Source organism: Halyomorpha halys, unplaced genomic scaffold (genome assembly GCF_000696795.3).
Source record: "Halyomorpha halys isolate HHAL.00 unplaced genomic scaffold, Hhal_1.1 Scaffold497.1, whole genome shotgun sequence".
NCBI lineage: Eukaryota > Metazoa > Arthropoda > Insecta > Hemiptera > Pentatomidae > Halyomorpha > Halyomorpha halys.
Genome location: NW_027113287.1, coordinates 765,504 through 780,697, shown reverse-complemented (window position 1 = coordinate 780,697; position 15,194 = coordinate 765,504). Strand labels below are relative to the sequence as shown.

The 15,194-nt window shown below is 30.3% G+C and overlaps 1 protein-coding gene across 1 annotated transcript in view; it reads right to left on the bottom strand.

Annotated features, from left to right (window-relative positions):
• LOC106683594 (uncharacterized) overlaps positions 1-15,194 on the bottom strand; it is an 87,311-nt gene that overhangs the window by 17,673 nt on the left and 54,444 nt on the right. Inside the window, exon 3 of the mRNA XM_067050854.1 lies at positions 5,339-5,453. Coding sequence (XP_066906955.1) covers positions 5,339-5,453 — 115 coding nt within the window. The remainder of the gene's footprint in view (positions 1-5,338; positions 5,454-15,194) is intronic.

The window sequence follows — 15,194 nt, the reverse complement described above, 5'->3', positions numbered from 1 at the left end:
CAGAAATTCTCATCTTTCAACTGAAAACACACAATTGATCTACAAGATAATACTGAAACGAATCTGGACCTACGGACTTGAACTGTGAGAAACAGCAAAATTTTAGAACATTAAATGTATCCTAGTAGCTTCAACCTAAAGTTCTTCGGACAATAGTCAATGCTCCATATTACGTAACCAACAAAACCTTACACGTTACCTGACCTCAACGTTCCTAATATCTTCGACGTTATTACATACAGATTTTTCAACATCCATCAGAAACTTTTTAACCATTCTAATCCCTTGGCACAATCCCTATCCAATCCCAACCATCTCTGTAATCCTCTCCGAAGGTTGGAACGGCATTGGAGATCATTATTGATTTGTTGTTGGAGTTTTGGCGATGGCCAGCTTCTCCACTCAAGTCACGAGTGGATGTGGCTCAAGTGCTTTAACTCAATCTCCGCCGACCCTAATACCAGTGACGCCATTGGGGGAGAAGCGCTGGGATCTCTTGGAGTCCTGCTTTGTCTTCCACACGGATGGCAAGGCTTGGCTAGAGGTTCCTCAGGCAGAGTGTGAATGTGTATTTATTTTATTGTTACTTAAATTTAATTCTCTTTGTCTTGTACATAAACATTTTTTTAAATATTATTTGTTCAGTTATATGTTATTCTATTTTTTTTTTTTTTTACAGATTCATATTTTTATTTATTTAAATTATGATATTTTTATTTATTTATTTTTATTTTCAAATCCTCTTTATTTATATATAATCACAATTACAAATATATGATAATACATATTATAAATTATGATATTATTTTATTTAATTTATAAATTTGTTTAATGTTATTTTAATTCATTGAGTTACTATTATTACCATTTACATTTTTTGAGTTATTTTTTCTTTTGTTCTTCTGTGTATATATTCTATGAATGAATATTTGAACACTAACACTTGATGTCCTTAATTTTTGGCAGATTTAATCCTCTTAAGCGTTTCATTAATTCTCTTCATTAAATATTAAATGTTATCTTCATTGTACGTATGTACCTAGTATGTATATAATAAGTTTTTGCGATTTTTTTTTTTTATTTCTTATAAGCCTGCTGCATTTTCTGTTTCCTCTCCTGTGGCGTTAATATTTTATCTATAGTCAAAAATTATGTTTTTTTGTTTCTTACAGCTATTATAGTTGTAAATAACTATGTATATATAATTCTTTTTTCAATTCTACTTTTTAGAACTTGAAATTCATCTAGCCAGTACGATATTGCATATTATTTATGAAAAAGCTAGCTTGGGCGATAAATATGAAAAAGTTCCTTGAAATATGGGCTCCTATGCATAAAGAGATTGAACTAGGGAGCCAGTCGACTTTATGCTGTTGAGAATGGAATTAATATCAGTGAAGATTTACTGTTATGAGCAACAAATCCCGTTGCAATGTTTATCATCTGTCGAGTCAAGGAGCCATTATTTCTTCAGGGAGCAGTTTAACTCACATCGCATCGCACTGTACTTCATCTACTCAAACTGTTACCAGCTCCCTCTTTGAATTAAATACAGCGTTAGCAAGTAGATTTATAATGAACAATTTAATATTGGCGTTAGTAAACAAGTTTAATATTATTAAGATTTATATGAGTGAAATTTATAAAATATAATAAGTTATACTTAGTTAGTGCAATGCCAAAATGACGTATCAGAAAATGTCGTCAAAAGATTAGCTAACCTTTCTCAAAGCTAATTTAGTTTATATTTAAAAACATAAACGATTATTTTTAATTAGAATTAATCCCAGTAGTAGGGGTCAAAACACCAGTATTAGAGAGAGAAACATAATAAAAAAATTTAAATCAATTTTTTAAATTATAATATGTCATTTATATCTTCCAAGATGGCAGGCTAAAATTGAACGAAATATTGATTCCCAAGTGTTAATATTAAACTTTAGAAAGTGGTCTAATGCCTCCTTTAGTTCACATAAACTCCAGTCTTTAAAAATGAAAATTAAATACACAAATACATCAACACATGTAAACTTGTGGCTTTTTCTTTTATTTATACTATAAGGAAGCTGAAATATAACTTTTAGACTTTTCTGATTTTTATAAGTGAGTCATAAACGCAGATAATCAAACTAAGTCCACAATATAGTACAAAGTTACACTCTACTATTGTATATTGATTTAATGAGCTTGAGAATTTAAGTTAAAAAAAACAACAACATAAAACGGCTATTAAAAAAAATGTTCGAGGAAATTATTTTAAATAAAGAAATAATCAAAAATTATTTTAAATCAAGGTATAATATAAATTAAATGGAATCAATCTGCCAAATTATAATTAAAAAATTTTATGATTGATTTGAAATGAATTATGTTATTTAAAAAAGGTTCATAAGTTCCACTCGCAGTGACCTTCAACTTGGGAAACCTAACCACAACCCGAAGACTGAAGCCCAGGCTGCTGCAGGAAATCCTATTATAAGTTCTATATTTATCAATTGTTATTCTCACTTTAAAATTTTATTTTATCTTAATTTCTTTTTTCTTTTCAACTTTTCTTAAATTCACTTACTTTTTTTTTTCTATTAAAAGTGAATTATTTGTTCTGTTAAATCTATAAATATCATTGTTTCTGTTATTACCTTTACTTTTATTAGTTATCATGAATTATTATTTTAGTCTATCTATTTTATCTTTATTTTTTTATTTATAACATTTTATATAGTTAGGGGTGAATTTAGTATGAGAATATACCCCCTCCCTTCCCCATAATCAATTATTAATAAAAATATACTCACACTGTCCATATAAGGCCCACCAAAAAAAAAATACTCGTATTATCAGAAAACTTTTAAACAACATTTAATTTCTTGATTTTTAGTATTTCTCAATCCGATTTGGTTTTCAATAAATCTTGCGGTAATTCAAACAAGAAACTGTTACAAATCAAATACAAGGGAAATTTTAAATCAGTATTTTGATTATTTTTTTAGAAACAGTTAATATTTTTTTTTGTTATTGTATCCAATAGTTCTAAATTTACTTCAATTGATAGATTATTATTTTTATTTTTCTATAGTAGCTTATAATGCCGATTTTTTAATTATAGTATTTATTTATTTTCTAAACTCACATATGTATACTTGATTAAAAACTATTGTGTATATGAAATGTCTCAAGAAAATAATGAAATAAAGGAACTAAAAAAAAAAAAAGATGTCTCAACGAACTAATGTAGTAATGGAACTAAAAAATAAAAAAAAATATTCCATTACAATTAGTGATACATTCTGGTTAGTGATCACAGTTAACCGCGACTTCAGCGTACACTGAGGCATTACGTCAATCAAATGGTGAATAGCACCATTTGATTGATTGATTGTTCCACAAGTCGTGGCAATTATTAACGGCTCTATCAACGTCAATCGAGTAACATTTTAATCATTCAGCTTTCAAATTTTTTTTATAGATCATTCATGGCTATTTGAAGTAACTATTAGGCATTAAAAAATTTCGTTTCAAGTAAATATTACGGGCATGGTTAAAACTACCTCACTGTTAAATTTGTTTAATAATTCGTTTCTTCAGATGCAGCTTAAAAAGAGGGCAAGCTGTGTAGGCACTTGTTATTTTGCTGGCTTGACAAGAGTGGGGAAGCAGTGGTCAGCAGTATGCTCTTATCACTCCGGCCTCATTCGGTCTGACCTTGCTCTTTGCAGCCATTAGTGCTTCTTGGAGCTCGTTACTTATTGGATCTCTTTTCAACAGATCTGATATATATCTCTCGAATATAGAGGTATATTTTGGGGATATTCTGAGATATATATATATATACCGATTATGATGTAAGCCATTTTAAGTGAATTTAGTCTAAATAATTTTAGCATTGAAAATATATTCGAATTACGATAATGGAATAAAAAAATATATATATTTTTTTGGTATGAGGATAATTCACGAATGTAACAATGGATAATGGGTAATATGTGTTCATCATTTCCACTGATGAACCTTTTTAATTGTTCGAAAAAAAAAATAAATCCCAGAAAATTTCAGATTTTACATTTCAAGAAAAATAAAATAGTACACGAAAAACGAATAAAAAAAAATCTATCAATCCGGGCTAATCTTTTAATGAGTAACTATAAAGCCACAAGAGCTCCAGGATGATTTTCGGTAATCAATATATAAAACATAGGTTAACAATTTACTGCTTCTTAATTTTTATAATTAAGGCGATGAAAAATACATTATTAGATTTATTATTATTTTAAATTTTAAAATTGTTACAAAAAACATTAGCGTGATGGTTATAATATTATGTTTTTCATCAGATAGGTGATTTAGAAAATTAAAATACATTGTTTGCAAAAAAAAACAAAAAGAAACAAGAAGATATAAAAATTAATTCATAATCAAAATGATACATATTACTTTTATTGTAGCACGTATTTAGTAAATGTAACAAAAACGTATTTAGTAAATGTAACAAAAAATCTTTTATACATAATTTTATATTAGCCAAATACCATGTGCAGGTGATTCTGAATAACAAAACCTACGAATAGCTTGAGAAAATGTTTTGTAAACATTTAATAAAAGTTCAGTAATTTAGGGTGTAGAGAAAAAAATAAATAAAATAAGAATTATGTTAGATCGTCAGCAAAATTGTGAAATCGCATAAGTGCTAAATTTAAACTTTTCGAAAAGGGAGATCAAATTGCATTTTCACCATCTTGAGTTATGGTTTAAAAATTTATTTATATTATATTAAAAAAATAAATAAAAGAATAAAATTAATCTTACTACCTATTGCAATTTAAAGTCAATTATTAACTGTTTTTTCGGAAGCAATTGTTTTAAAATATTTCTAAATCATGCACAGTTTTGTATTTTGAGAGTAGTTTTTGAGTTATCAAATTCTCAGTTAGTTATTGAAGATGAACTCCACAAGGATGATTTGTAACATTATCTGAGATTGCGTCAGTGGTTTGGGATCTAAATCATTTCATTTTGTTTTTTATTTAATTGATTTATTTTATTTTATTTTTTTTAACCTCAGTTGCTTACTACACACACACCATTTTGCAAGGGGATCTCAAAACTTTAATTTCCGTCGAAAACTGGAATTCAAAACTTTTCAAGATCGCAACACTTTCACTATATATTCCAAATATAGGTAAGTAAAAATAAAAATGTATCAATATAATTTTCTACTTAATGCCTTAGATAGTGTATATCAAATTAAACAAAAAAAAAATAATAGACTCAATTGAATAAAACATATTACATGAAATAAAACGTTACAAAAAAATAAAAATATATAAATTGATATATTTACGGCCATAGGAATGGTTCACTAGATTTAGCCCTCTTGAGACCTGTCCAGACGAAATTGGTTACATCCAGTTCCTTGAGATAAGCTCTCGCCGCGTCAAACTCCTTTGGGCTGTCGACTGAAACAAAAATTAAATTAACTTAGAATGATTTAGAACATGAAATACATATTATTTTCTTGTATCTTCTAATATTTTGTCATTAAAAAAATATTAAGTTAAAATAAAAAATATCCATTTTGTTTCAACATGTTTTGTTTATTACTTTACTCCAACGTTTCGGCCATTCTGGCCATTCTCAAGGATATCTATAATATCACTGTTAAAAAGGTCATTAAAAACTTGCGGGCTATTCTCCCTTTGTCAAAATATATCTTAGTCTATCCACTTATTTACTTATACTAGATAGATTGTGAATGTAACGTAATAGAAAGTGTAAATTGAACAAAATTAGAATAACTAAAATAATAGATACAATATGTAGACTAAGATATATTTTGACAAGTTGATAAAATGCAACACTAATGAGCTGAAAACATTAATTAACAAAAATGGATAAGAATAGAAAAAACCAACGAGTGACAATACAACACTCTTAAAAAATATTTCTTGTACTTTTGTTCCAATAACTAGTCATAAACTTTTTTATTTAACCATGTGAAAAGTTCAGCCAAAAGCTTATATTATAAATCTTTTTTTTCTTATTTCTTATTTTATATTATAATTCTTTTTTTAAATTAAATTTGTATTAATATATTTGTTTGAGAATGAAAAATTAATTTCTTTGAACGTTTTGAAACAGCCACTATTTTTATTAACCCTACCTTTACTTTGCAGACTCATCAGTTTTGACTAGTAATTATACATAGTTTTCATTAAAGTAATCAAAAATTGGGGTGAGATAACTGACTTTTTTTTTCTCTGCGGCTCTTGTACTGCTTCTGCCAAATGTCAGTTTAGAAGCTTGATAATTTCAATTATTTAAAAACAATTTTGATCCTTTTTCTCAACTTTATTCTTTTTAAAACTTCCAACCTTTCGACCACTTAGGTCATTTTCAAGGATACCTACAAACAGCTTCTTTTAATTATTTTTATTACAATATTATTATTTCCTTCACTTACATACTGATTTTTTTGTCTTACCTTTACTTTGTTTTCATTTTTTCTTCAAAAATTCTTAAAATGCCGGCTAATTGCCTTTGTCCCATCTTTAAATAATTAATCATTAAAATAATTAAATTATTTAAAAAATTAGCCGGCATTTTAAGAATTTTAGAAGAAAAAATGAAAACAAAGTAAAAGTAAGACAAAAAAATCAGGATTTAAGTGAAGGAAATAATGAAATTGTAATAAAAATAATTATAAGGAGCTGTTTGTAGGTATCCTTAAAAATGACCTAAGTGGTCGAAAGGTTGGAAGTTTTAAAAAGAATAAAGTTGAGAAAAAGGATCAAAATTGTTTTTAAATAATTGAAATTATCAAGCTTCTAAACTGACATTTGGCAGAAGCAGTACAAGAGCCGCAGAGAAAAAAAAAGTCAGTTATCTCACCCCAATTTTTGATTACTTTAATGAAAACTATGTATAATTACTAGTCAAAACTGATGAGTCTGCAAAGTAAAGGTAGGGTTAATAAAAATACTGGCTGTTTCAAAACGTTCAAAGAAATTAATTTTTCATTCAGAGCTCTTATTAATTTAAAGTAACCAACAACACTAGAAAACCTAAAAAGTACATCATTTAAAGTAGAGTAAATTTGCTAAAATATGAGCGCTAAAAAAACTATTTACATTTAATAATTCCCGAGATATTGCTTTATAAAAAGCAACATTTTCTAAAAAAAATGCACTGAAAAATCGTAAGTTAGTAAATTTAATTTGAGAAATCTACACCTCAAAAATCATTCGACGTACAGATATCTATTAGCACTCAAATTAAAGCTATTTAAATGTACTATAAAGCAAGTTAGTAACATTTATCTTCATAGAAGTAGTATTTTTGATGATATTTGTTCACAAAATGTTAATTTATAGTTGTTCGAATAAAATTTTTGGTTTTGAAAAATATATCTCAGGTAAAAAAAGATGTACATGTCTGCCAGCACTCAGAATAAAGGTAATTTAACTTACTATGAAGTAGTTTATGTCACGTATCTTCGCAAGGGTAGTAGTTTTTATGATATTCGTACATAAATATAACTTTTGCACAAACTACAATAAATCGATTTATTTTGGTAAATATCATGAAAACTACTATTCTTACGAAGATAAAGGTGATAAATTACTTTACAGTCCATTAAACTAGCTTTAATTTGGGTGCTAATATACATCTGTACGTCACATTGTTCCTGAGATATACATTTCTCAAAATAAATACACTAACTACTGATATTTCAGTACATTTTTATGAAATGTTGCTTTTTAAAAAGCTATATCTCGAGAACCATTCTACGTAAATAGCTCTATTAGGGCTAATATTTTAGCATTTTTCTTTACTTTAAATGATGTTCTGTTAGGTTTTCAAGTGATGTTGATAATTTTAAAGATATGGAGCCTAAAATGCCTATTTTGCGTTAAAAATTGAAATATAATTCTGATCGACCAGACGAATCTTATCTTTCTGGGAAATTTTTCCACTCATTTGTTTGATTATTAATTAAGTATATTAATATGTATTCTCTTGTATTATAATATGTAGAATTCACTTACAAAGCGACACTGCATGGCAAATGAGGTTTGAGTATAAAAGCAGATTGATTCGTGGTAAGTGGTTTAGACCTGTTCGATTTGTTAGTTTATTTGGTTTAAGGGCCTTATTTATTCCAAGTAGGCATTAGCGCAAATGAGTTTGAATACGCCCCGAGCGAACGTTTAGAGGACAGAATCAGCATTAACTGCATGTTAAGAAATAGGATAGGCTTTGTTTAAAATGTCAGCAAACGCTCAAGTAGCTCACAACAAACACCGCTTGATATCTGGAAATGAGTACGATTTTTTGTCTATTATATAAAAGGTTTTTAGTGATCACCGTGTAATATTTTATAATGAGGTGTTAATAATTAAAGTAGATTAATATGAGGAAAAGATGGTCGAGGGGGATGATGGTCGGTTGGAAAAGATGGTCGTAGTCTAGTTAGAACCTCTGCCTAAAGACCTGAAATTTAGGTCGAAACGTCGGCAGAAATGAATAGTTTTTCTTTATTTGGGTTTATTCGCTGACCACACCCCCTCCCTCTTCTCCCCCTCTCCCATCTTCTCCACACCTGTAATATTTTATTTTACATATAAGGTGGAATAATAAAAGTGGATCGAAAAAAAAAAAGTTTAACTGATGAACGTACTTTGTGAAAAATATTTTAATGAAGAGAATAGGGATAGAATTGAAAACTTACAGCTACGATTTGTAAAATAGGGAATGGTCAGCCTTTAGCGGATACAGGGTACCTCCATAATTTTAATAAGAAGAAAATTCTAACAAAAATACCTATTTGCTTCAATATCTCTAGACTCATGAAACATGGCTGAGAAAAAACTATTAAGGAGGCTGATTATTTGTTAGAAACAATGTTTATTCCAAATGATAGGTTACGAAAACTATTCCGAGCAAGAAGCTGCAGCCATCTATAGGTAAGTCAGCAAACTAGTATGGGTCCGGGAACCTAGGAAAATGAAGACAAGAAACAGACAATAAAAGCGCTGAGCTCAGTGTATGAATAAAACTTCAATAATCAAGCATCATCTACATCGGCTCTGCCCATCAATCGAAGCTACCAAATTCAAAATTCTAATTTTATTTTTCAAAGTCAATAATCAAAATTTTCTTTTCTACTAAAAAGATTGTACTCTACCTTCATATGTACCTCTGTATTCATTGTTTTATGATAATATCTTCATAATAAGACTTAAACAGAGCTCCTACAGTATCAATGATATGATCAAAAGATTGAATCAAATAATTGGCGCACGCAGAAGGTAACACATATTTGATCAAAACTCATTAGAAAAAGAATTTAAAAGGTTCGCCATTACTTTTTTTTTTTTTAATTATTCATTTTTGTGTATTGAAGTTTTCTTTGTAGAAATTGCGTGATCGGGCTCATGCGGAAAAATAGAATAGAAAGAGGATACGACGGTGGTCAAAGGAGTGGTATATACTGAAAAACCGCATCACTCATAAATATTTACTCGATATTCTGCACGAAAGGCTAGTGAAACGTTCTAAGAATGAAAAAAAAAATGTTTTGATTCTTCTGAAAAAGAAATTCCGGTAAGGCATCGAATGGAGAATTCACTTTGGTCTTGCAGAGCCAAATATTCAGAGAAGGTTTGATCATAATCATTCTAGACGGTGAAGCGCAATCTTTAATCATTATTATCAACCAAACTTTCTATCAATCATCGCATGGTCAGCGTCAAACGGTTTCTGATGAATGATTCAATCGATTTATCAAATCTGATCAAAATGATTGACCTTCAAGGTTCTATATTAATTAATAGTAAATGACCTACGTATTAGGAGTAATCGATAAATGGTTTGACTGACACAAATGCTTGAAGAGAGGGCACTTGACCATCTAGGGCCTCCTTTGTATAATTAAAACGAATAGAAGAAAAAACACCTGAGTTTATAGTTTAGAGCTGTGGTACCAAATCCAAAGTATTTTATTGTCGATTAAGACTCTTAGTTTTAACTCCGGTAAAACTAAGGTTTGTATAACTTTGACTGTCGGCAGATCGCGCTAGTTTTCTCAAAAGTTCAAATCAAATATTGGTTTAACTTCATAATTATTACGTTTTTATTAAAGTTTTCTATCACTTTCAGTTTTTTGTCCATTACTTACGCACATAAATTTTTAATTAGTGAATAATAATTTATTTTAAAAAATAATGGAATCGATTTTAAAGTAATATCGAATTTCATCCACAGGAACTAATCGTTGTTAATAAAAAAACTATATAAAAAAAAATACCAACTATAATGAATCAAAAGGTTGGATTTTATGTAAACTCAAATAATTTAAGCCTACATAAAATAAATAGAAAGCTAATAAAGTGTTTTGATTTCATTAATTATGTTTTCACAATAGTTCAATCACATTGAAATGGTTGTCTTAGCATCAGAGGAGGAATTCTCTTAGGATTAGTAAAGATATAACATAACAATAACATCGAACATAAAAGACACTGTTAAACCCAAACTAAAACATAATTGTTGGGAAGAAATAGAAAATAGTTCAACAAAAACCATCATGTGCAATTAAGGACGTCTTACAATTTAAGAAATTTAAAATATAATGAAAAAGGCTATCAAAATAAATCTTCTCGATCAAATCTATTTTATTGAATTTGGAAAGAAACGGAATAATACATCTGCGGCAGATAACGGATCCAACTGGAATTATGGAAGGTTCTTGTATGGTATCAACTTAAATGTAGATTCGCTCTTAATCTCAGTTTAACCAGCTATTATTGGCCAGTAAGGTTTAGCACCAGATTTGAAGGTTAACTAGTGCAACGAATAATTATAATTGAGATTTCGTAGTCTTAACTCTGAAGGGTTGAATCGACCCTAAGCCTAGAATTGAACAATGTGCGGCCCACTACCGATTTGTGATTCTTTTTTAAAAATTAGGTTGTGTAAAATCTGTTAAAAAATTTACATCGGCCTGATAAATCTGGCAGACAAATATCGGGAAAGATAATTAATAAAATAATCTAATTATAAATCGCAATAAAAATGTATGTCTCGTAGCCTTTTCAAGGCCACTACTGGGTTGGAGTATGGCTGGTGGCATTACTAAAGGGTGATAGACAGAAATGTAAAGAAACTCAATAGATATTACATGATAGTCTGTATATTTCGATTAAGAATGAAATGGCAACCAATGATCAATTACATACGCAATTTATCTATAAATTTGAATTTATCTGAAATACTCAACAACAAATACTCTAGTTAAGATAAAATCAATTTTTTTAACTTCTTCAAAAATTGATTTATTGATATTTACATATTAAAAATATATACAAGAACTAAATTTTATGTTAGTTATACAATAGCATAATTCAGACATTTGGAGAATTTACCCATTGATGACAACTCCAATTACGTAACAAGAGAAGATCTCGGAGCCATCTTCTTTTACAGACACCCGGAGGATTATCAGGTATTGAAGGAGAATCCAGGTTAGAAATATATAACTATAAAGTGGGTTTAGGTGGTTGGGAAGTTTATCATGAAATGATTGGTATCTGGTCCGGCAAAATCGACAACATATTGAACATTCAGGTTCTGCTGACTTGATTTGTGACAAAGAAAGGAGCATTAAGGATTTTACGAAGGATTTTGGACTGTAAGGATTGGATTGGAGAGGAATTAGATGGTTCAGTGGAGCCCCATAGCTCAATTCCGTATGTCCAGATAGGCCTTATAATAGTCGTGTAGATCAGTCTTTTGTAATGGATTGGAAGTTTGGACCGTTTGTCTAGTAAATTTTGTAATAGTCGGAATCGACGAGCAGTTTCCTGTCTTTTCAGTCTTGTATGAGGATTCCATGTCAGTCGTTTGTCCAGATTTAGTCTTAAGTAACGAATCTGCTCAACAGGAATAAGTGGGGTATTATTAAAAGATAATGTGGGGCAAGACGAAGGTTTACGACGAAGAGTAAATGTGCTTTGGTGGGATTTATTGGAATTTATTTTAATCCTCCAGTTTTGGCACCATTTTTCAATGGTGGTGATGTGGGATTGGAGGGATTGGGATACAATGGAAGGATCATCATCCACTGATAATAGGCATGTGTCATCGACATACGTGGTGAGAATAGTGTTAGGATGGGTTGGGATGTCAGCTGTAAAAACTGTGGAGCCCGAAGCTCAACTCCGTAAGTCCAGACAGGACTTATTATGATCAAATAAATGAGGCTCTTGTAATTGGTTATAAGTTTAGACCGTTTATCTAGTAAGTGTTTTCATTATCTAATTTTTTTTTTCAAATCAGGTCTTGTTACCTCCCGCAGTGCCTTTGCGTTATCGACACGCCTATACAACTAGGGTAGGAAAGATAGGTTAACAATCTATTCTGGTAAAGTTGAAATTTAACTAAATATTAAAAGTTAATTTCCAGGCTTTCTACTGTACAGCTTTAGACAGTTCAATAGCAAATTTATTTACTTGAGTTTATGTGAAAGTTTCTTCTCCCCTATTTCCAACGAAATTCCTCAAATAATTCGTTTCTAACTTAACTATCCATTGGCAATAAAATGCATTCTGCGTTAAGGAATTTGTATTGAATACAGACTGTACGGCCGCCACTACAAAACTATGTAGCAAACTATTCAGCTGTTCTGTTTAAGTTGAGTAATATTAGGCAGCCTCCAGGGAGTATTATCATAATACCATATTGTTCTCCAGCTCCTCCATACTAAATTAATTGTCCTCATTGCTTAAATAGAATAGAGTAATAACAATCACCTAAATCCAGCTACATTTTATGAAACAAATTAATCATAACATATTATTTTTCAATTTTTAAATTGCTTAGCCCGTGCAATCCCTCCAAAATTAGAATTTACAAAACTATTATCCTTCCTAATGTTCTTAACGGATGTGAAACGTAGCCTCTTACATTAAGGGAACAACAATGCCTTAAAGTTTATGAAAACAAATTATTACATAAAATAAAGGATGACTTAACGGGAGAATTTAGAAGACTACACAACACTGAATTAAGGGACTTACACCCAGTAAATATAATTCAAGTTATAGCATTGCGGCGTATAAGATGGGCGTGTAAGGTTGTAGGGCTTAGTAACGAGTGGATCCCTAATATGTTTATAAACACTGAACTGAAGGGTGAACGTCCGAGGGGTAGACCGAAACGTAGATTCAGAGATTTGGAAGGCTTCACTGATGATATCTGCATCGAACCTTCGGGTTATTATTATTTTAAAAACTTAAAAAATAAGATATAGTATTCCGATATATTAGTTAACCGTAAGCATTTTATAATATTTATTTCTCACAACATTCAAGGCATTGCTACTAAGAGAAATTAACTCATCTTACAATAATGATTATTTCATTCTATATTCATTAAGTACAATGATGCGAAAATGGATGACTGTTCAATTTGACAATCTGCATTTATGTGACAAATGTTGAGAAATCAATTTTGTAAAATTAGAAAATTTATGAAATTCATAATGGAAAATTTTTAGGAAAGTAATTTTATAAATAAATGTAATTTTTGAGGCAACTAGACTTCCTTCACATTTGTTTCCTAATTAACAAACAAATGTAGAAACGTTTCGAGTTGTCAACCCCATCTTCAGAATAATTATAATATTTTAATGTAATTAAAGGTAAGAAAACATCAATTAAAAATCGGTTTGTTCAATAGAAATGGAAGATTAAATGTAAAAATCACTCCTTAGTTTATTTTTATCTATTTAAGAAAAATTCAATTGATACAACTCATAAAATTTAACAAATTTTTTTAAAAAATATTTTTAACCCTGGAATTAAAAAGCAGGTGGATTATTCCAAAGTAAGTCATACGTTTTTTTCCTGCTCACTAATTAGGGGCATTTTTATTCATGCAGGAATTGAAAGCAGATTTTTTTCCTCGAAATGGAAAATGGAACGTTTTCGACATGAAGAAAAAACTTTGGTTTCGTATCCCCCTAATAAGTCTTATAATTTAAAAAAAAACATGAGGATTATCATACATTTCTTTTTCCTCATTAATGAGGAAGAAGAAATGTATGTTGGATTCATCCAGGAATTGAAAGCGCATTGTTTCTTAAGTCTACAATTTTTACTATATTGTGAAGAAAGAACAGCTTGTATTTCGTGTATAACATATAAAAAAGAAATCCATTATTTTTTCGGTAGATGGCTGTAGCCTGGATTGGAGATGGATATCTCGTAAAGTATCGATCAAACAATTTCAAATTTATGCTCGTTGTCAAGGTGAGATTTCGCACTATAAAATTCATTTGCTGTTTTTGTTTGATCCATTCAGTTGTGAGTTATAGGGTGTTAAAGGTGGGAGTCAACAAAGAGAAAATTCGATACATTTTACAGTTTTTCTTTGATAAAGGCGAAAATGCTAGCGAGGCGGCTGAAATTGTGAATGGTGTTTTTGGTCTCAATACTGTAACAGCTAATTACGCACAATTTAGGTTTTGTCGATTCCGTTCGGGTATTTTTGATGTTAAAGACGCACCTCGCACTGGCAGGCCAGTCGTCGAAAATGTCGATAAAATCGCAGAAATAATCGAAGTTGACCGGTATGTTAGTAGTCGTAGCATCACCTAGGAGCCAAAGATCGATCATAAAACAGTTTTAAACCATTAGTACAAAGCTGGGTTCAAAAAGAAGCTTGATGTTTGGGCGCCACACCATAAAAACATGACGGATCGAACTTCCATCTGCGAAGCCTTGTCCAAACGGGATAAAATCGACCCATTTCTTAAACATATGGTGACTGGAGATGAGAAATCGATCACATACGACAACATTGTGCGAAAAAGATCGCGGTAAAAGCGCGGCGAAGCAGCTCAAACGGTGACCAAAGCAACTAAAGGTGCATTTGGTGGGACTGGAAAGGAATCATTTATTATGAGTTGTTTCTATATGGCCAAACACTCAATTCGGATCTTTATTGTCAACAACTGGACCGTTTGAAGCTAGCGATTGACCAGAAGTGGTCATTAGGAGAGGCATCGTTTTCCATCAAGACAACGCCAGGTCACACTGTGACCTTCAATAGTGACTCGCCAGAATTCCGGGAGCGTGGTTGGGTAGTTTTGACGCATCCACTTTATAGTCCGGACTTGACTCCAAGCGATTGTCATA